The sequence below is a fragment of the Phacochoerus africanus genome, chromosome 4 (genome assembly GCF_016906955.1).
Source record: "Phacochoerus africanus isolate WHEZ1 chromosome 4, ROS_Pafr_v1, whole genome shotgun sequence".
NCBI classification, from domain to species: Eukaryota; Metazoa; Chordata; class Mammalia; order Artiodactyla; family Suidae; genus Phacochoerus; species Phacochoerus africanus.
The window spans coordinates 89596414-89619584 of record NC_062547.1 but is presented as its reverse complement, the minus strand read 5'-3'; the positions used below and the strand labels follow the sequence as shown (position 1 = coordinate 89619584).

The 23171-nt window shown below is 41.6% G+C and overlaps 1 protein-coding gene across 3 annotated transcripts in view; it reads right to left on the bottom strand.

Annotated features, from left to right (window-relative positions):
• The window catches only part of RASGRF2 (Ras protein specific guanine nucleotide releasing factor 2), a 259593-nt gene that overhangs the window by 169964 nt on the left and 66458 nt on the right, over positions 1–23171 (bottom strand). For all 3 annotated transcript variants that reach the window (XM_047778205.1, XM_047778206.1, XM_047778207.1), the window contains exon 2: positions 14662–14768. In XM_047778205.1, the coding sequence (XP_047634161.1) occupies positions 14662–14768 (107 nt within the window). The remainder of the gene's footprint in view (positions 1–14661; positions 14769–23171) is intronic.

Here is a 23171-nt window from a genome sequence, read left to right as displayed (position 1 = left end):
AAAAAAAAAAGTCATCTAGTATGATTTACTCTTCTTCATAAAATAATTTTCATTTCTCATAACTTTCAAGTCATTCAAAGCATTTCACTGGGTCTCCCTAGTTTACCACTGGGATATACTCTCACCTTCAAATCATAAAGCTTTCTTTAGGTATCTCACTAGTAAATAAAAGTCTGCTCTGGACTGTGTCAGCTCAACTGAAAATGCATGTATGGCTTTCCATCAATGTAAGAATTTTCAGAGCATTGCTATTTCTATTCCACTATATTTCCAATATATGTTTTATCTGATTAAATGTTCCAGTTACTAGATAATGCTCAAGTTTAAGAGTGCCTGCCTCATCTATTCATTACTTCTGATTTTTTGCTTTTGGTTGTTCAGTTTAATTTCTCTCAAGGAAAAAAAAAATGGTTTCTCACTGCCAAGAAAAATTATTATTTAAGCCATATAAATCAACTTGTTGAAAGCCAAACTAATCTGTTGAATACCAACAGATGGCAAGTTTGAAGCACATATATGGGAATAAAATATTCATGTGTAATATTTAGAGTCAAACCAAACCACCACCACTCCAGATAGGAGGGAAGGAAATATTCCAGTAAAATCCTGAAAAGTCTAGAGAAGAGGCACAGTATAAAATCATAGGCCTTATCATTAATAAATCTGCAAATAACAAGTCTGGAGGGGTTGTGGAGAAAAGGGAACTCTCCTGCACTGTTGGTGGGAATGTAAGCTGATACAGCCACTATGGAGAACAGTATGGAGGTACCTTAGAAAACTATACATAGAACTACCATATGACCCAGCAATCCCACTCCTGAGCATATATCTGGATAAAACTTTCCTTAAAAAAGACACATGCACCCGCATGTTCATTGCAGCACTATTCACAATAGCCAAGACATGGAAACAACCTAAATGTCCATCGACAGATGATTGGATTCGGAAGATGTGGTATATATACACAATGGAATACTACTCAGCCATGAAAAAGAATGACATAATGCCATTTGCAGCAACATGGATGGAACCAGAGACTCTCATACTGAGTGAAATAAGTCAGAAAGAAAAAGATAAATACCATATGATATCACTTATACCTGGAATCTAATATACAGCACAAATGAACATTTCTACAGAAAAGAAAATAATAGACTTGGAGAATAGACTTGTGGCCACCCGGGGGGGGGGGGGAGTGGGAGGGATTGGGAGTGTGGGGTTATTGGATGCAAACTATTGCTCTTGAAATGGATTTACAATGAGATCCTGCTGTGTAGCATTGAGAATTATGTCTAGATATAGTTACATCACAACACAACAATGGAAGGAAAAAGTATGTATACATGTATGTATAACTTGGTCCCTATGCTGTACAGTGGAAAAAATAAACAAATTAATTAATTAAAAATAAATAAAATCATACACCTTAATCATTTTTACAGGAGGGAAAAACTACATTAGCTTAGCAAGGAATTGCTCCTTGGGCCAGAACCTCATACAAGTTATTCTGATTGAAGACAAATTTGCTGATGAGAGAGACACCTGTCTAATATGCTAGATATAATTAGCATACATAGGAGGTTCCATTGTAGCTCAGCAGTAATGAACCTGAGTAGTATTCATAAGGATGCGAGTTTGATCCTGGCCTCCCTCAGTGGGTTAAGGATCTGGCATTGCCGTAAGCTGCAGGGTAGACTGCAGATGCGGCTCAGAGCTGGCATTGGTGCAGCTGTGGCGCAGGCCAGCAGCCACAGCTCTGATTCAACACCTAGCCTGCACATTTCCATATACCACAGCTGTGGCCCCAAAAAGACAAAAATAATAATAATAATAATAAGCATATATATGAAGCATATCAGAGAGAGCGAGAACTATAGTAAAACCCAAACTAAAAAGTCGTGTAACAGGTAACTGAAGAAAAACTCCCACTAGCTCTAGGATTATACTCAATTTTATTGAGAAAACTTTGGAATCAGCAATTCTCATACCACAGGAGCACCACAGTGTCTTTGGGAATCGGGAAAATCTGGTCTTGGATGACAGCACTGCAATTCCTACCTAAGCAATGTTTGAGCAAGGGCAGCAGCGCACTTATCTAGGCTAGACCAGGCCTGCAGGCATCATTCATGGCCCCTTTAACACTGCTACCTTCCATTTTTCTGGCTCTCAAATTCTCTTACATCAATAGCTCCACTCTTACTGGCTAATCAATATTTTTCAGGTGTCACATCAGTTCACTCCTGCTATCTCTTCTCTTTCTACAAATAGGCCCTCCTCTCCTAAGCTGTCCCTTTTACAATGAATGAAAACTCAAGCATTTCTGTGAGGAGAGAGCAAAAAGCTAAATACAATTTAAGGACTAAAACTCCCCGTTTTGAACACGGATCCTTCTTTCCAGTTCACAGTTGTAGTTCATCACTTAAACAGTAATCTTTCTGGAAGCACAAGTCAATATAAAAATACAAGTAAAACATTGTTGTAAGTAAATATAACAGGAAGTCAATAATGGTAAATTATTTCTTTGTCACAAAGCAATTATAAGGAATGCTTCTAAAAGTAGGTACATTTTATAGTATTACATTACAAAACTGAGGAACCTATTTTATATCATAGTTGGTATTGATAACCCTTTCCTAAAACTGAGACTTTTATTTCTTTACAAGTATGCATAAATAAATAGGTATTGGTAGAATTCAATTAATGATCACCAAAAATTCTTTAGCAGAAGTATATTTTCAACTATATACATTAAACACAAATGGATTAAAGGGGTTTATAAGTGTTCATATTCAATTTCCACTATGAGGGCTCTTAAACAAAACAGCAAAGGGGAGGGATGGATTTGGGGTTTGGGATTGGCATATGCACACCGAGGTATATGGAATGATTGGCCAATGGAGACTTGCTATATAGCACAGAGAACTCTACCCAGTACTCTGTGATGGTCTATGTGGGAAAAGAATCTGAAAAAGAACAGATGTGTGCACATGTTTAACTGAATCACTTTGCTGTGCAGCAAAAATAATCACAACACTGTAAATCAACTATACTTCAAGAAAACTTGAAAAAGGAAAAAAACAAACAAAACAAAAAATAGCAATAGAAAGAGGTATTGGTGAGGCTGTGAAGAAATTGGAACCCTCACACATTGCTGGTGGGAACGTAAAGTGGTGCAGCCATGGGGAAAATAGTTTGGCAATTCCCCAAAAGGTTAAATTTAGAGTTCTGCATGACCCAGTAATTCTACTCCTAGCTATAGCCCCAAGAGAATTGAAAACAAATGTCCACACAAAAACATGTACACAAATATTCATAGCAGCAGTGTTTATAACAGCAAGAAGAAGAAACAACCCACATGACCATCAAGAAGATGACAAGGTCAACAAAACCTGGTATAGTCATTCAATGGAATAGTATTCAGCCGTAAAAAGGAATAGAGGATTGATTATGCTACAACATGGATGAACCTTGATAACATTACATTAAGTGAAAGAAACCAGATCAAAAAAGGCATTTATATGCCCAGAATTGGCAAATCCATAAAGACAACAAGCAGATTAGTGGTTGGCTGGGGCTAGGGAAATTGGAAAATAGGGAATAATGGACCTAGGGTTTCTTTCTTGGGTGTTGAAAATGTTCTGGAATGAGACAGTGGTGATGGTTGCACAACCTTGTTACTATACTAAAAACAACTAAGTGATACCCTTTAAAACCGGTTATTTTATGGTATGTGAATTATATTTCAATTTTTAAAATAATGTTTTAAGAGTTCCTGCTGTGGCTTAGTGGATTAAGAACCCACCGTAGTCTCCGTGAGGATGTGGGTTTGATCCGTGGCCTCACTCAATGAGTTAAGGATCCAGTGGGGCCATGGCTATGGTGTAGGCCAGCAGCTTCAAGTCCAATTGGACCCATAGACCAAGAACTTCCATATGATGCAGGTGAGGCCATAAAAAGAAAAATAAATAAGTAAAAATAACGTTTTTTTTTAAAGCAATGTAACAACCCCCCTTCCAAAAGCAGTATTTTCTTTACATGATAATTCAAAACTCTTTATGTCAAAAAAAAAAAAATGCTGTAGTAGGTGTAAGTATAAGACAAAAAAATGATACAGGGAATTTACAACAAATATGAAAGACAGCTAATATCTCTGTCATATAAAGAGCTCATAAACAAACTGATAGGAAAAACAACCAATAAGAAAAATGAGGAAAAGACATGAGGTAGCAATTCACGTTGGAAAGAGAGACAAATATTAACCAGAGCCAAAATAGTCTCACTAATAATCAAGGAAATGTTCATTGCACCAAGATACCATTCTCCACCTATCAATATAATAAATATATTTTTTTAAATGATTCCAGATTTCTTATGTCCTAACACAAGGAGATGAAACTGGTACACACACTTCTGAAAAGTAATTTGGTACTGTGCCAGGAGCAGAGGGCTAAGCAATGACCAGGACGCATTTGTGTTGAAGGAATTCAAGCTGACGGGGAGAAGCAGGCAAGCAAATCAATGCAATCATCTCATCGGTGCTTTGAGAGAAGTAAGTGGTTTCAGTGGAGACTCAATGAAGGGAATGGTCGGTTCTTCCTGGCTGGGGAGGAAGATTAGGGAAGATGGTGCAGATAACTGAGGGCTGAGTCCCGAGAGAGGAGTTGGAGTTACTCAGGCTGGAGGGATGTCCCTGTATTCCTGTCTGCATTGCTATGGCTAGAGAGCCCAGGACACAAGGGTAGGGGACAGCATGAGGCGATCAGAGAGGTCAGCTCAGGCGAGTCCTCACCCAGACTGGCTCACTGCCTCCCAGACTTGGTTGGGAGGTAATATATATCAATTGAATGAACAACTATTTTTTTTCTTAAAAACAACACAGAGAACCATTATACTGCTCTCTCTTTGTATCTGCTTAAATTTTTCTACAATAAAAAGAATATTGAATATAATAACTAAAAAAACTAAAAGGAGTGCTGGAGTTCTTCCAACATTTCAGATGTTTTCATCAGAAAGGGCATTCTGATAATCATGTGGAAGTTAGATAAGAAGAAGACAAATCTGAAAAGGAAACAGGTGATGCACCTGGGCAACCACCATTGACATGGAGAGTCAGGGAGACCAGATGTTCCCAGGTCAAATCCATAAGTGTGACTGACTGGACGTAAGGAGGATGCAGGATGACATCCTTCTGGCTGGAGAGACTCACTGTTCCTTGGGAAGAAAGAAGGGGGCAAGAAGCCACTTGCAGAAAAATGCGAGTATGGCTTTGGATTTACTAAGTATCACATAACTCTGAGAACCCAGGGGAGATAATAAATAGAGAGTTTGATACAGAATAATGCATATTTGCATATTTATCAGCTTCTGGAGGCAAAATATCTTGGTGGTTAGATGCACAGGCCTGACATGGATCTGAATTACAGTTCTGCCATTTCTAGTCAACTGGCCTTCAGGAGGTGATTTCATCTCTCTCAGACCTCAGACACAGCGAGAATAGCACCACCTACTTCACAAGCTGTTGTGTCTACTGCATGAAAAGAGCATGTGGTGCACAAGAAATGGTCCCCAGCAGAGAGAAAGGGCCACTCCATCCATGGGGTGGAAGCCTAAGGAACGGACACCAGGTGAGAAAAGAGGGGACTGCAGAGCAGTGACATTTTAAAAAAAGACAGAACACGAGGGGGAGTGAAAAAGAAGAGAAAAATGATCAAAAAGCTGGAAGATGAATCAGGAGTGAATGATGTCATTAAGAGAAGATTTAAATCATAGAGACCCACATAAACCGATCTCCATCGTGGCTCAGTGGTAACAAGTCCAACTAGGATCCATGAGGATGCAGGTTCAATCTCTGGCCTTGCTTAGTAGATTCGGCATTGCCAAGAGCTGTGGTGCAGGCTGGAAGCTGCAGCTCCAATTCAACCCCTAGCCTGGGAATTTTATAAGCATCGGGTACAGTACTTAAAAGACAAAAAGAAAAAAAAAAAGTATATGATAACAAATGCTGGAGAAGATGTAGAGAAGAGGGAACCCTCCTACACTGTTGGTGGGAATGTAAACTCATGCAACCACTATGGAGAACAGTATGGAGGTTCCCCAAAAAACTAAAAATAGAGTTGCCATATGATCCGGCTATCCCACTCCTGGGCATATATCTGGATGAAACTATAATTCAAAAAGATACATGTACCCCAGTGTTGACAGTAGCACTCTTTACAATAGCCAGGACATGGAAGCAAGCTAAATGTTCACTGACAGATAAATGTATAAAGATATGGTATATTTACACAATAGAATATTATTCAGCCATAAGAAAGAATGAAATAATGCCATTTTCAGCTAAATAGATGGACTGAGAGATTATAATACTAAGTGAAGTAAATCAGAAAGAGAGAGATGTATATAGTGAAATCTAAAATATGACAGAGGAGTTCCCTTGTGGCCTAGTGGTAAAGGATCTGTCATTGTCACTGCTGTGGCTCGGGTTCAGTCCCTGTCCCAGGAATTTCCACATGCTGTGGGTGTAGCTAGAAAAAATGACACAAATAAACTTAACTATGAAAGAGAAACAGAATCACAGACATAGACAACAGACGTGTGGTTGCCTTGAGAAAGGGGGCATAGAGGAGGGATGGATTGGGAGTTCGGGATTAGCAGATGCAAACTATTATATACAGAATGGATAAACAATAAAGTCCCACTGTATAGCACAGAGAACTACAGTCAATATCCTATAATAACCCCCCAAAAAACACACACACAAAAAAACAAAAAAATTAAAAAGTCACTGTTGACCCAAGTGACACAACTTCAGTGGGGTAGGGCAGAAATCCATCCCAAAGGGCTGAAAAGAGCAGGAGGTGAGTACAGAGGAAGAACAACCAAACCATTTCTCCAAAAAGCCAGGCTGCATGTGCAAGAAGTCAGTAGCTAGAATAAGATTCTGGGCCAAGGGAGGAGCTTGGGGTTTGTTTTAAGGTGGAAGAGATTTAAAGAATATTAAAGAGCACAAGAAAAAAGTCAAGGGGAGCAGGAGGCAGGAGAGAAGAGGCTCAGGTAAACAGAATGGAACTATAAAAGAGAAATGGAAAAATGTCTGGAGGAAGAAAATCAGAAGGAGGAGGCTGAGGATAGAGATCTTCCTTGAACCAGAGACAGTTCTCTTCTGGTGCTTCTCTAAACCAGAGATGGGCTGAGGTGAGCCCATGGACCAGGAAGACATCAGCGAGGCACGCCTGCTCTGTGTGCAGAGACATGAGGTTGCATCGCAGTGCAAGCTGATGCTTAAGGAAGGAGACAAGCATTTGAAGCAAAAACCCTTTAGGAACTGGAAACATAACTGACAGGCAAAAGTATTAACAAAGGGCTGAAAACAGGACAATTCAAGCCCAACTTTTCCTTATAGAAAACAAGATCTATCATCCAAGTAAGTCTTTCCCAGTCCACAAACACCCTACCTTTTTCTTTTGTGTTGCACTGTGCAGACTCTAAAGGAAAAAGTGTTGAAGTCTCTTTCATCATGGTAAATCTGGAGGCAAAGGCCTAATAGAAACTCTTGGTAAAAAAAAAAAGAATACAGTATCTCAAATGAACAAAATCCACATTTTCAGCTTTTTAATAGTGATAGTCTCTCTGTCACAAGAAGAATACAACACATGGCCTTGGTATTGGTTTAGGCTATAACATCAACACCTGTTTCTGATTTTCTAGTCCTGTGGTTTTGTTATGATACATAAAGCATTTTCAGCCTTTCTATGTAATCACTCTTCTGATTTGTGAGGGATTTCCTCCATGCACATTCTACAACATGCTAATATTATGGGGATGACAGGATACACACATGGACAGATTTTAGTGTTGGACAGATTTCCTATTAAATATTTTGCTCTAAATTAAGCCTCTATCCAAGTAAAAAGAATGAGGTTACAAGCATTGGTGTTTGGTGCAGCTGCCATGGGTATGGGTATGGGTGGGTATACGTATAAGTGCTTGTGTGTGTGTTGGGGGAGGGGGAAGTGGTGAGAGAGACAGAGAGAGTGAGAGAGAGACAGAGAATATGAACAACAGGCTGCCTCAGGCTCATGTAATCAATAGGACTATAGAAAAAAGCAGACTCAAGGGGCTGGATTAGGAGTTCCCTTCGTGGCATAGCCATTAATGAAACCAACTAGGATCCATGAGGTTATGGGTTCGATACCTGGCCTCATTCAGTGGGTTAAGAATCCGACATTGCTGTGAGCTGTAGTGTAGGTTGCAGACATGGCTCAGACTCTGTGTGGCTGTGGCTGTGGTGCAGGCCGGCAGCTGTAGCTCCGATTTGACCCCCCAAAAAAGAGGCTGGATTAGAGCTTTCTTTAATGATCAAGAAGACAAGGCCTAATTGAAAAACCTCTCTCTTTTTTTTTGTTAATTACAATATAGTTAGTTTACATAAAGTCTTATCCAGATATACGCCCAAGAGTGGGATTGCTGGGTCAATCTATGTATAGATGTCTAAGGTACCTCCATACTGTTCTCCATAGTGGTTGTACCAGCTTACATCCCCACCAACAGTGCAGGAGGGTTCCCTTTTCTCCACACCCCCTCCAGCATTTGTGATTTGTGGACTTATTGATGATGGCCATTCTGACTGGTGTGAGGTGGTATCTCATGGTAGTTTGGATTTGCATTTCTCTAATAACCAGGAATACTGAGCCTTGTTTCAGGTGCTTGTTGGCCATCTGTTTATCTTCCTTGGAGAAATGTCTATTCAGGTCTTTTGCCCGTTTTTCCATTGGGTTGTTGGTGGTTTTGCTGTTGAGTTGTATAAGTGCTTGTATATTCTAGAGATTAAGCCCTTGTCAGTTGCATCATTTAAAAGTATTTTCTCCCATTCTGTAAGTTGTCTTTTTGTTTGCTTTTTGGTTTCCTTTGCTGTGCAAAAGCTTGTCAGTTTGAGAAGTCCCATTGGTTTATTTTTGCTTTTAATACTGCTGCCTTGGGAGACTGACCTAAGTAAACATTTATAAGGTTTATGTCAGAGAATGTTTTGCCTATGTTCTCTTCCAGGAGTTTGATGGTGTCTTGTCTTATGTTTAAGTCTTTCAGCCATTTTGAGTTAATTTTTGTGCATGGTGTGAAGGTGTGTTCCAGTTTCACTGATTTGCATACAGCTGTCCAGGTTTCCCAGCAAGACTTGCTGAAAAGACTGTCTTTTCCCCATTTCATATTCTTGCCACCTTTGTCAAAGATTAATTGACCATAGGTGTCTGGGTTTATTTCTGGGTTCTCTATTCTGTTCCATTGGTCCATATGTCTGTTTTGGTACCAGTACCACACTGTCTTGATGACTGTGGCTTTGTAACATTGCCTGAAGTCTGGAAGAGTTATGCCTCCTGCTTGGTTTTTGTTCCTATGTGTAATGGGGTCACCATGCTGTATAGTAGAAAAAAAAAATTGTACTGGGGAAATAACAATAAAAAAATTAAAAAATAAAAATAAATACAATTCTCAGTGCTACCATGCAGGAAAGAGCTGTGAGAGTGGACTGATGGCCAGTAATAATAATAACGGTTGTAGTAGACTTATACCAGAGGAAACTTCTTTAAGGCACCTTGCCCCTTACGAGAGGGCTGGGCTACAGAACTCTGTCATGGTAACCTTTTCCCTAGTGATTCTGCCAAGTTCACTGCCATCAGATGAAGCAGGAAAATCTTGTGTTAGAGGGAGTGGGATGAGACTCGGAATTTGGGGTTAGCAGATGCAAACTATTGCATTTGGAATGGATAAATAATGAGATCCTGCTGTATAGCCCTGGGAACTATATCTAATCACTTGTGATGGAACATGATGGTGGAGAATGTGAAAAAAAGAATGTATATAAATGTATAAGTGGGTCACTTTTCCATACACCAGAAACAGACAGAACATTGTAAATCAACTATAATTTTAAAAAAAAGCTTTTAAAAAAAGAAAAAAATAAAATAAAATATAGTTAGTTTACAATGTTGTGCCAATTTCTGCACAAGAAAGTGACTCATCTTTATGTATATGTAGATTCTTTTTTTATATTCTTTTCCATCATGGTCTATCCCAGGAGATTGATACTGAACAATCTGAACTAGAGGATGAAGTCTCTCTGCTCATTAAGTTCAAAACTGACAGGATGAAGGAAAGGGCTAAGTCAAGCCCTGGCCAAACTAAATCTGACGTGAGTTTTATGGAAATGGAAGCATATGCCAAATTCCTTTTTCTCTTGGAAATACCTTCCCCGTGGAGGAAAAATTAAGAGCCACCTTCCACAGGCACACACTAAAGGGAGAAAAGAGCAATGAGGAGGGGCGCTGAGTTTCAGCTGGAGAAGTTGGAAAGCAGGCAAAAGACCGTAGGACCAGCTCAAACCCTGAAAGCATAAGCGATGGTTCTGCAGGGCAAGCAAAGCAGCATACACCCCACGGTGTGCAACACCTTGCACCACGTTCTCCATGGCTCCAATGTTTCAAAGGCCTCCCCTGACCCCAGTCTTGGTAGAAGCCCAGAGCCAGATCTCCCCTCAGGACACACCTCCCTTCTCCAGAAGTCCTGTTACTCATCCTCTCATACCTTACACACCAAGGGGCAAGGAGACCCATCAGTATTGCATGGTTCCAGGCAATCATATCCTCCACTTCTCTGCAGAAGCCCCTCCTGGCCAGCGCTCATCATCTTTGCCCCATAGACCTGCTCTCATTCATCCCAGGGAGTGACACCATCCAAGCTGGGGACCCAAGAGATGTGTTAGATGCCACCCTGGTCTAATCCTGCCCACATCCATGTGGTAGCAAAGTCTTGTGAAGTCTACCCCCTACCTTCACAGTCTGGAATACCTTCCACCTACCTCTCCCCACAACTGTCATAGACCAGGCCCTTCAGGTCTTATGCTCAGGTTGGAATGGGAAAAGCCTTGTTACAGCTGTACATCTGGATCCTCTTCCAGGCCATGACCACCTTCTAACTGCCAAGGCCTCGCTTGATCAGGACTCCAACAGATGAAACATGGAGAAAAGGAGCTGTGGACATTGCCTCTTCAGGCAGTAAGTCCAAAGACCCACTCCCATCAACTGGATCAGTGTTTTGCACTGTCCTAATGTCTACAAATAAATCTACTGTGGTGGACAGATATGGCCAAGAGAACAAAGAAATATCAGGTTCTTGGAAATGTCCAAAGTCTATACCCAACCAGCAAACTATTTATAGAACGAGCCCAGACTTCATTACTGTTAAAATACTCGGGCCTCACTTCATCCAGACAAAAACGAGACTGAGCCTTGCTAGCAGCTTCCCATGAACTGATGCCAGTAATATGCGATGAAATGGTATTTTTAAATGTGCCAGTTTTTAGAAATGTAATATCGACCAACTTCGAACAAAACTCTGAAAACAAGCTTCCTGGATCAGGTCAACGCTTCAAAATGATAATGTTAATTTCCAAAAAAGATGCTTTCCTGGGCCAAATCTAAGGAAGAAAACATGCAACTTGACATGCCAGAAAGTGACCTAAAGATCCTCTGAAGACAAACTAGGGCAAGCCAATTTGACTCTGAGGTATGGGAGCCAGCCTGAAGAATATGATTTCACCAAAGACAGAACATCCAAGCCAGAATTGAGAAATATCCCAGGAAAAGAGCAGTGACCAAGAGAAGGATTCTGAGCAGTCTCTGTTTCTCTGTAGCATCTGCAGAAGGATTTGCAGCTCAGAAAAGAACTACTCTCAAACTAAGTCATCAGTTAATCAAAAGCTCAGACCTAAACCAGAGGGAACAATAAAACCATAATTACTGAATATTTTCTATTAAAAAGGCACTGATACCAAATTAATGCTATCAGACTCTCCTCTAAAGGTGAAATGTTTAGTCAACCAACCAGTTGTTTAATTAGCACAATGCCAAGAAAAATGGCTAACAAATCCTTCCTCTGAATCAGCATCATTAACTTTCTGGCTCTCCTCATGTATGTACAAAGTCAGGATGCATTTCACAGACCCAAGTTTGTACCAAACACTTGACTTTGTGAAACAAACGAAAAAGTTACCACCTTCCTTCACTTAGAAAACAAAAGTTTAAGAAGCATCTCAATGCAAAAAGTCAAATACAAGAACTCAAGGATGAAGCAGTCACATTAAAAGGAGGTCATCAAAGAACCCAGTCCTGGACCTCAAGTCAAAGGAAAAGCAAATCCAATGGACCAAATGTCAGGACATCAAAGGAAAAGATCAATTATTAACCAAATCTTCAAATTCGAAAGAGAATTTTTACCATTCAATTACCTAAACCACTACAGTGGTTTCTAAAAATCTATGTTTCCTGATAAATCATGCAAGCCCTGGACTGATCATATGTCAATCAACACCAAATAGTTACTGACCTACTTCCACATATATGACAAAGTTTTTGCAGCATCCCCCCAAAAAAACCTCTTACTTGAAATCTTCGCAGTTTTAAAGTAATTCACACTCTGGTTCACCACAATGTTTGCTTGGCAACTATAAAGGCATTTAGGCTACTCATAGTACCTGGCTCTTCTGGAATGAAAAAGGTGGACAAATACACATGTTTAAAATTATTTACTTCATTTTAACTCCCAGGTAGAAAGGAATAGAAGTGGTCACAAAGATTATGTCTAGAAATGGCCCTTGGGTAGAGCCCTTGCCAACTTGATACACCTTTCCCCCTTGAAGACCTGACCTCCTTTCTACAGTGAGTCAGTCTGCATTAGTCCCAAGTCTGGAGCAAAACCCTCAGACAGAGACAATGAGCGTGAAGACAGCTGAACACTGTGCCTGGATCATGATGTTGGCAAGTTACCCACCCCCTCCCCGGGTAGTATGGTCACCAAGCCTATGCATCTCAGAGAAATGTTTTGGAGGGGGAAAAAAAGAAACGGAATTTAAATCTTTTGCAAATAACATCTACTCTCAACTCTGACAGCACATTAACCCATTTGCATCCATGAATTAGAGGACGAGAAAAAGAAATAGAAGAGGGAAAGACTGAAGAGAAAAAGAGACAATAATGAAGAGAGATACAATATAGAACCTTGGTTAAAGGTTCCAGAGTCCAACAGACCTGGGTTTGAATCACAGTCATTTAGTATAACAGCTTTGTGTTAGACCTTGGCCAAGCTGCTTAAGTATCATGAATCTTTGTTTTCTCATCTGTAAAAGGCTAATTATACATAAAAACAAGTATGTAAAGCACTTAGCATACTGCCTGATAAAGCAAGAATAAAAAAAAAAGTAAGTCTGTAAAGGAGGAATGTAAAAAAGATAATTATGTAAAGCACACTGCCTGCTACACAGCAGGTAGTCAATATAAAGCAGCTGAGGAAGGAAACGGGGAGAGGAGAGGAGGGGAGAGGGAAAAAGTTTCCAGGGTTCAAAGAATAGGCTAAACTCACTCAGAACAAATGCCTTATACTTGCTATAATTAATCTGAAAATATGGTCTGATGACCTACTACATAAGTAGTACCATGCTTCAGTCAGAAATGAATGTGCCCTTCTCATCTTCAAGGTTCAAACAATCCAGCTCAAGAAACAGAAGTCACACACATGACATACATAAAAAATACCCTAAATTGTACTAAATTATCAAATATTCCATGTATAGTAAAGCCGGTGCTACAGCCATTTGGAGAAGAGGTTAAGTGAGCACTGGCTTGTGGCGGAAAGTGTCCGGGAGTTGGGGGAGGAGGGGAGGAGACGTGAATAACTTACAGGAGAAGGAGGGGCATGTCTGGCAAAGAAAAAGTCATGTGTTTTGTCCCTGAAATACCAGGGGCCTAAGCAGGGAGTTGTGGAGCAAAGGGAACTTGGGTTGGGGCGAGGACAGGCAAAAAGCAGCCAGTCCAGGAGCACTCAAAGCTACTCTTTTGGATTTTTCATTCCCATTTGAAACTGAGTAGAGATGTTACTTGCAAAAGATTTCAATTCCTTTTCTTTTCCCCTGCTCCAAAATATTTCTCTGAGATGCATAAGGTCGGTAACCAAAAATGGACAGGACTTTGGAACTGGATATGAAAGATAAATAAGACGGGTCTATCTGCGTCTCTTCTGGATTTCTCATTCCCATTTGAAGCTGAGTAGTTCCTCTTTCCTGGTACTTCCCAGGAGAAAGCAAAAGCAAGCTTGTATTTCTCTAGAGAGAGGCTGGCATTCCCTTTCTCAACTACCAGGCTGCACAGGGCAGGGTTTACCAATACAGGCTGGGCTGGGTCAGTATCCCAGCTCTGCCACTCAGTAGCTGTGTGACCTCAGGAAGCAAACTAACCTTCCAGGCTTCAGTTTCCTTATCTGGAAAAGAGGGAGTAATTATGATACAGCTGTACAGATTGTTGAGAGGATAAGTAAATCAATACAGTCAAAAAATTCCCTAATTGAAAAGCACTAAGAACAGTGCCAGCCACTTGGGAACAAATTTTATGTTCAATAATTATCAATATTGTCGTTATATCTACTACCTTTCATTTACCTTTTAGCTAGACTATATCCGTGGAAAGCACAAAGAATCTTCCCACATGTGACTAAGGAGGAGGTGCAAAGGGGAAACCCATTTCAGATGTGCAAATTTGTCCAAAACTACTGCCAATGGGGAAGCCCCAGTGCAAGACCAAGACAATCCAGGGTCACACAGAGGATTTGCATCCATACCTAGCTTGGTGAATGGCCTCCATCCACTCTTTACCGTCCTGCTCCTCCTCACAGCGCAGCTCTAGTGGTTTCTGACCTTCGTGGCCGAAAAGAACTGTGAAGTAATACTGGAAAGAAAAACAAAGTAACATTTTATTTTTCAAGCATAACAACGAGGTATTTCCCTACAAAGGGTATATGCTTACAAAATGCATCAGCATTCCCTAAACCATATTTCAAAATGTAACAACACTCCCAGTCTGCTTGGCAATGACTCTGCACCTAGAAGATACCACAGGTTGCATCTTAACATCCCTCAGTAAGAGTCAACTCATGATCTCTCAGATACAGAAAGATATTTGATAAAATCCTGCACAAATATATGATGAAAATTCCTTGCAAACTACAAAGCAAAATTTCTGAACCTGATTAATAAGGATGTCTATCAAAAATTTACCACAAATATTTTACCTAGTGGCGAACTATTACAAGCAACACTTCTACAATCAAAAATAAGAAAAAAAATGGCAATTATCACCACTTCTATTTAGCAATTCTGTCTAGAAGGCAACATAAATTAAAGGAAAAAAGAAATGGAAAGCAAGAGGGGAAGTCACATAATACAGATGATGTAAGTGTCTATATTAAAAATTCATTGGGAGTTCCCATTGTGGCACAGCAAAAATGAATCCAACTAGGAACCATGAGGTTTCAGGTTCAATCCCTGGCCCCGTTCATTTGGGTTAGGGATCCGGTGTTGCTCTGAGCTGTGGTGTAGGTCGCAGATGGAGCTTGGATCTGGTGTTGCTATGGTGTAGGCCAGCAGGTATAGCTCTGATCAGACCCCTACCCTAGGAAACTCCATATGCCATGGGTGCAGCCCTAAAAAGACCAAAAAAAAAAAAATCCATTGAAAAACTATTAGAATGAGAACATCCAAAAAAGCTGTTGGATATAAAATCAATATATAAAAATCTATTGAACTTTGGCCCACTATCAACAAGTAGGAAACAATTTTTTAAACACAGCATTTGCAATAGCAAAGAAATATAAATAGCTAGGGAACCTAAGGAAACAAATGTATCATCTCTAAAGAGTAAATTAATCTATAACTTCAATGTATTCCAATAAAATTACCTACCAAGAGGTTTAACTTGGGTGGAATTTGACAAAGGGAATCTAGAATCCAAGACGGGGACAGGAGAAGCTGTCACTTTAAACAAGTCTAGTTGAGGCTAGACTTATTAATTACCAAACTGAGACTGTCTGGGAAGGAAATATGACTGGAGGACATTTTATTATATGACAATGATGAACAAATACACTAGGTCTGCCCAAAACTTCAATGGCATGAAAAGAACCATCCCCACACAGGTGCTCTGAGATGGAAAACCAAAGACAAAACCCAAATTCCTTCTGTGCTGCCAACTTCCCACCCCATCTCCAAACTACTCTTGATTCGGTGTGACCACTGCATACTCATTTTCTTCAAACAAATTAAAAAGCTTCATTACGAAAGCTTTTAATCTATAAAAATATTGGATCACTGTGTTGTACACCTGAAACTAATATATTGTAAGTCAACTATACTTCAGTTAAAAAAAACTGTCAAGGGAGTTCCCGTTGTAGCGCAGTGGTTAACGAATCTGACTAGGAACCATGAGGTTGTGGGTTCGTTCCCCAGCCTTGCTCAGTAGGTTAAGGATATGGCGTTGCCGTGAGCTGTGGTGTAGTTTGCAGACACGGCTCGGATCCCGTGTTGCTGTGGCTGTGGTGTAGGCCGGTGGCTACAGCTCCGATTAGACCCCTAGCCTGGGATACTCCACATGCCACGGAAGTGGCCCAAGAAATGGAAAAAAGACAAAAAAAAAAAAGTCAGGATAATAACTCTACAGATAAATTCTTAAAAAAAAAGTCATAGAATTTGCAGCACAATTTTACAAAAGGGGGAAAAAATGGGCTAAAAGACTTCTCCTATTACCTGTGCATAATTCATCAGGCAGCTGAGGACATGCCTGTGAGATAATCCACTGTGCTTCCCCATGGACAGCCCTGAGCCCCATAAATGACAAGCTGTCTTTAATTCTTAAACCTCTTGTCCAAGCCGGAATGCCACGAACTAGGGGGATATAACCTGATGAAAAGGCCTCTGAGAATCGCAGAAACTAAGGTTACCACAGTATTCAATAAAGCTTCGATTCAATTTGAGAGGAAAAGAATCGAAACTCAACAAAACAGCAAATCAGTGGCTTAAAGGGCAATCCTTTAACTGATGGCATTTCAGTAAGTGCTGGCCACCATCCAAGGCCAGATGCCCAGTCTGGGAAGAGGAAACACTTAACGAACCTGATAGCGAAAGGCTGCAACCAGCGCCTCAACAGCAGCTGCTGCTTGGGAACCCAATTAAAAGCCACCTTTAAAAGACAGCAGGGCGATTACATTACAGAGTACATCCAAAGGTTAGACCATGTCTCAGGCATAACAATGATGGAAAGGGTTTTAAGAAGTACGGGTTCCAGGAGTTTGCCTAACAAATTCTGCTTAAGCACAAAGAATCAAACACTGCCTCTACATGTACCTGCGAATTATTCAACTCAAGCCATTCACCAAAAAGTTTTCTGGAGTTCCCACTGTGGCGCAGTGGAAACAAATCCAACGAGTAACCATGAGACGGCAGGTTCGATCCCTGGCCTCGTTCAGTGAGTTAAGGATCCAGTGTTGCCTTGAGCTGTGGTGTAGGTTGCAGACACAGCTTGGGTCCCGCATTTCTGTGACTGTGGTGTAGGCCAGCAGCTGTAGCTCTAATTCGACCCCTAGCCTGGGAACCTCCATATGCTGTGGATGTGGCCCTAAAAAGCAAAAAAAAAAAAGTTTTCATTGTGTATTCTGGCCTCACTCTGATATGGAATCAATATACCATGGATGTGTGCGTCAGATCTGGGGCTTTAGAGGTCCCCTTGGGGATCAAAAGCATCAGCAGGTCCCTTGACAGTACTCTTTGACCTCTGGGCTGCTCCACTGCGATAAACTAGGAGGGGAAGTGCCCAAGTACTGGGTCGTCGGGAAGGGCAAGGAAGAATAATGACAGTGATGACCTTGTTTATGTTTTCAAACGCAACATCTACATCTTTTTTTTTTCCTCCCTGGATAGTTTCACCTGTTCCCAAATCTGTTTCTCCAGGCGATCCTCTCCCAAGTGCCAGCCCCATTTGTTTCCCATTAGCCAGCATTTAGAGCATGTCCAAAATTGAACTCACTTGCTACCTCCCCTCACTTCCTCACACCCGCTTATGCTCCTCCTCCTACCCTCTGCCCCCCCGGAGCCCTCCTCTCCCCCCTTGCGTTTCCTCTGTCAAGTGCATCTTTCTCCAACAGCTGGCCCAACTAAGAACCCCAAAGTCACCCTTAACTTCTCCCTCCTATCAGCCCCACACGGGGTTTCACCAGTGCCCCCTCCTAAGTCTCTCTTGTGGCTTTTATCATCCCTCACTAGATTACCTAACAGTAACAGCTTTACCACTGATGACAGATAACCACAACTTGGAAATACTTTCCAACTGAGGTTGCTTTATCTTCTAGCTGGTCCCTCTTGCTCCTCATTTCCTGGCTGCTCTTATAGCCCAAAGTGGGAGGTTAATGGCAACCTCTGGAAGGAGGACTGGATGACCGACGGGAAGCCCTGGTGAGCTCGGAACACAAGGAGAAATGTGGAGAGAAGTAGTGGTGAAGGTAGGTTAGAAAGCAGCAGAGATATGTCTGGTACAGCTTCTCCCCACTGGAGCCTAAAATCCCAGAGAAGGCTGAGGACCTAAGCGGGTTGATGACAAAGCCAAAAATCAAGGGACTTTGATACTTTGGAGCTCCAGAGGATGTCATCTCACATGATGTCCTCTTGCCCCAAACCCCTGCTCATGACAACAGGAGGTGGTATCCTCATGGGAAGTGACCGTATCGTATCAATCAGTAAATCTGGTGCCACAGTGGCTAAATAAAGGCAGGGTCTAGGTCTCGAGTTTAGCTATCCAGATCCTCCCCAGCTTTTATGTGGTGTGATGTCTTGGGGTGTACCGTGGAGGACTGTGGAAGGAAGGGGGCCATCAGACCTCATGGGGGCGCTATACAGCCCCAGCAGCAGCCTAGCCGTGTAAGCAAAACAGAGAATGGACCACAAGTCATAGCAGCCACACACACTTCAGCAACAGACGCCACCAGGTGACCAAGGCAGAGCCAGAACAATGCCAGACCCCAGTCAGCACCAGCAAGGACTCTCACCTCAACCTTTGATACACACACACATGCAATCTCAAGGACGCGGGGTCCCCACTTACACAGACCCCATCTTAGCGTAGAAGAATGAATTAACTTTCACGTGATTGGAGAAGACCAAATGTATCACTCTCAGGTAAAGACAGGTTCCTTGTTCTCCAATTGACTACAGAGGAGGTCTTAAAGAGAAAGTCGGTTCAATTTAGAAAAAAAAAATTTTTTTGTACATGTAAGTGTGGTGAAGATAAATCTGCATTCTTACCCAGCTCCCTCCAATGTGAACAAGATGGCCAGAGTCTTCTTTCTAAAAGGTAAATCTGAGCCTTCGGATTTGCTCACAAACCCTTGCTGGTATTCTGAAACTAAGAAACACAAATCTTGTGCAGACAGAAAACATCCTTCACAAACTGGCCCAATTCTCCATTTTTAACCTCATTTCCGCGTCTTTTCTTCAGGGTACACCACACTCCAGCCAATCAACCTATCACTCCCCCAAGAAGACAAACCCCTTTCTCAGCCTCCAGCTACTACAGAGTTTGCTCTCCGGGAGTCTACAAGTGGGTGTGCATCCTGACTCCCCCAAGTGGTAACTCAACTTACGAGACTTTGGGCAGGACATGTAACCTTTCTGAGACTGAGTTTCCTTATGGGCAAAATGAGGACCACATTTTAGATCTTACAGGACTAACTTGCTGACATGCAGTGCCTGGCACTGAGGAAGCACTTGGCAAAATATGAATTCCCTTCTCTCTCAGCTGTATCCCTTTGTCTTGACTTTCTTCATCTCCAGTCCCTTCTCTACCTACAAGTTCCTACTGAACGTTCATGACTCATGTCACAAAACGTCAATTCCTCTGAGAATCCTTCCCAGATCCTTCTGGCATCCCCCCCTTTCCTCTGGGCTTCGGTAAGCCCATGCACGCTTTTCTCACATCACCTTAGAGCTGTTCACGCATGTGTCCCCCTTTCCTGCAGGACTTGTCCTTTTGTACCTATGATCCTAGCACAGCACTGGGCACACACAAATCCCTCAATAATGTTTGCTGAATAAATGATCATTGGTAAAGAAAGATGAGATATAATGAACCTAATAAATTTGCTTCAAACAGCCACACATGACAACCAATTTCATAACTATTTAATCACATCCAGCAGACATTCAGAGAAAAGATTTTAAAAGACCCCTAAAGCTACCAACCCCCTAGAGGAGCAGCAAGAACACATATTGTAGGTCGGCATATTCACCAAAGGGTCTTACCTCTTACCTACAGTGACCAGAAAATGCCAGAAAGACAACATAATGAACAGATCTTGGCTACTTAAATGTTCAGGGTTTTATTGCTATCTATTGTTGCTTTACATGCATTTTCATTTTTCAATTGTCTGGTTTTTATAATGGGTTTGCTGCTGCAGAAAGAACAAATGTAACCCAATATGAGAACACAAGCTCACTTAAAACTCTAGTTCTTAAGCTTCTGCAAGTTAGAAACAAGTTTACGGCTCTAACAGTGGCAATTGCTGGGGGATGCTATTACAGGACCACTTCCGCTTTCTACATTTCTATATTGTTTGAATCATTTACGATAAACACATATAGCTATATAGTCAACAAAAATCTGCTCATTCCATTTTTAAATTGTTTGAGTCACAAACATATAGCCATATAATCAATAATAAAGACACTATCCATTTTCAAAACTATATCTACGTCTTTATAATATTACTTATATACCCAGAGAAAGTAAATGACCTTGGTCAAATCAGTGATGTTCAAAAGAAGATTAAAAACCACTGTGGGTTTTCTGAAAGTATATAGGAGAAAAATAATCTCTCAAAAAACAAACAAACAAACTTCTCTGGAGTTCTCCTATGACACAGTGGGTTAAGGATCTACTGTTGTCACTGAAGTGGCTTGGGTCACTGCTGTGGTATGGGTTCAATCCCTGGACTGGGGAACTTTCATATGCCATGGGAGTAGCCAAAAATAAATTAAAAAAAAAAAAAACACCTTGCTCTGCAATATATTTTATAATTTTGATAGTACTTCATAGTTTTAAATTATTGCATATGTTGTTATTTTTCAGTTTTAGATTAAAAGAATTAAAACCAACCCTTTCCATGGAGGGGTGGGAGGTGCCCTATTTGCTTTTTCCTCTCCAGAGGAAAAGTCACATGTCTGACCCTGCAAGTCAGAGGATGAGTGGATAAAGAAACAGCATACCATGAACATGGCCAAAAAAGAAAGAAATGGACACCTTCCAAATGTTCCTGGCTTGGTGACTTATACACCTGGGGCTAGTAATCACAAGAACATAGCAGCCTGGAGTGGTAGTGCCCCTGGGACCACAGCATCTCTAAGGCCAAAAGGAGAGTTCCTGCTGCGGCTCAGCAGTAACAAACCCAAATAGTATCCACAAGGATGCGGGTTCGATCCATAGCCCCACTCAGTGGGTTAAGGATCCAGTGTTGTTGTGAGCTGTGGTGTAGGCTGCAGATGCAGCTCAGATCCCCTGTTGCTCTGGCTGTAGCATAGGCCTGCAGGTGTAACTGTGACTCAGCCTCTAGCCTGGGAACTTCCAAATGCCACATGTATGGCCCTTAAAAAGCAAAAAAAAAAAAAAAAGCCAGAGGGAGCTCCCCATCCCCACCCAGGCCTTGTAGTCTGGGCTTCCTAGTCCCCTGGACTGTGAATAATGCTACTGAGTGGCCCTGGGCAGCCCAGAGAATATTCCTCCCCCAGCATCCCCATGGGTTGCTATGGCCACCCATGCCAATTGGAAGGGAGATCCAGATGTCTCTGGATGTGGACATGGATGAAAACCATGGACAGCAATTCTCTAGTCCCGGTGCATTGCCAAAGCAATAACAAAGTCTGTGCTCCTGTTAATCTTGCTATGATTCATTACCTCCTCTTCCTCCCTTTTCCCCTTTCTTCTGTAATTGCTTGGAGAATGGAAATGAAAATACATGTTAAATATCTGATACACTGACAAAACTGAGTTTTATGTGCCTAAGTTTCACCCCAAGGGTTTAACTTCACCTAAACTGACAACTCCAACATTCACAGGAACTTCAATTCATGTTGCTCATATGTGACTGGCCCTCCATAAGAGAAGATACCCCATCCCTGCACCCTAGAGGCACAGACAGATCTCTCTGAACCTGATTTGCTGCCACGGCCCTGGCAGTGAGGGAGAGAGAGAGAAGAGAAGACAGACTGAAAACAACAGTTAGGTGAGGATAAAAAAGTGGAAAATTCTTCATGCTTTTTGATACCATCCCCTCCCCTTCTCCTCCTCCTGGTATTCCCACTCTTGTGTATTTCTGGCCATTGAAATGTTACTTGTAAGGGACTTCTCTGCCCACTGCAGCTGGTCACTGACGTGCCAGCTGGGGGTGGGGGGCACTCACTGAAGAAGAAAAGCCGAAGGCCTTATATCCTGGACCCAGCTCCCTTGGTCTCTAGAAGAGAAGGCATTTCACTCTCCTGCTTCTGGGGCTGTTTTTATATAGTGGGATCATTTCTTGACCACAGCTCTACCTCATGGGTACCTTTAGCTCCAGAGAAGATTCTGTGTAAGCTAGAGAGCAGTTTTCCAACTACTTTATAGACTCCATCTTTCCACATGATGGTTACATGCTGAAGCTCATGCATTGTCGTTAAAACATATGTCAAATCTCCCAACTACTTCCTCCAGGTCTCCTTAAGAACAGAGACCTAAGACACTGAAGGCTTTCCCCCTACCTATTGATTCACTTCCTTTTCAACTCTGAGATTCAGAGGAACGGCCATGGGCATGTTCACTTCAGTACAAGACTTCACAGATTCACGAGGCATCTTAGTGTGGGTTCAGCAGAAGGAGCCCCAGGCTATAAGATGGAACATCAGGATTCCATCCTGTCTTGGGTGACACTGTGTGAACTCTGGCAAGATTCTCTTGTGCTTAGTTTGTTCTTCGTCCAAGAGGTGATCAGGCCATGTCTCCTCCTAACCCCAAGGTGAAGATCAAATGCAGTAATAACACAGATCAAAGTGTCTAGAAAAGCATGACTGTGTCTTGTCATTACTATAGGATTGCCAGATCTCACCAGGAAACCAGCCGCCTAGTCTGTCCCCGGAACAAATCCTAGGACACTGGATTTGTTCCAGCTCTGCAAAACTATGGAACTTGAATGTCCCTCCTGCTTTCTCTCCACTGCTTTCCTCAGATAAAAGTACATGGGCAAAAAAAGAAAAGGATGTATTAAAATTATAAACCAGCCCA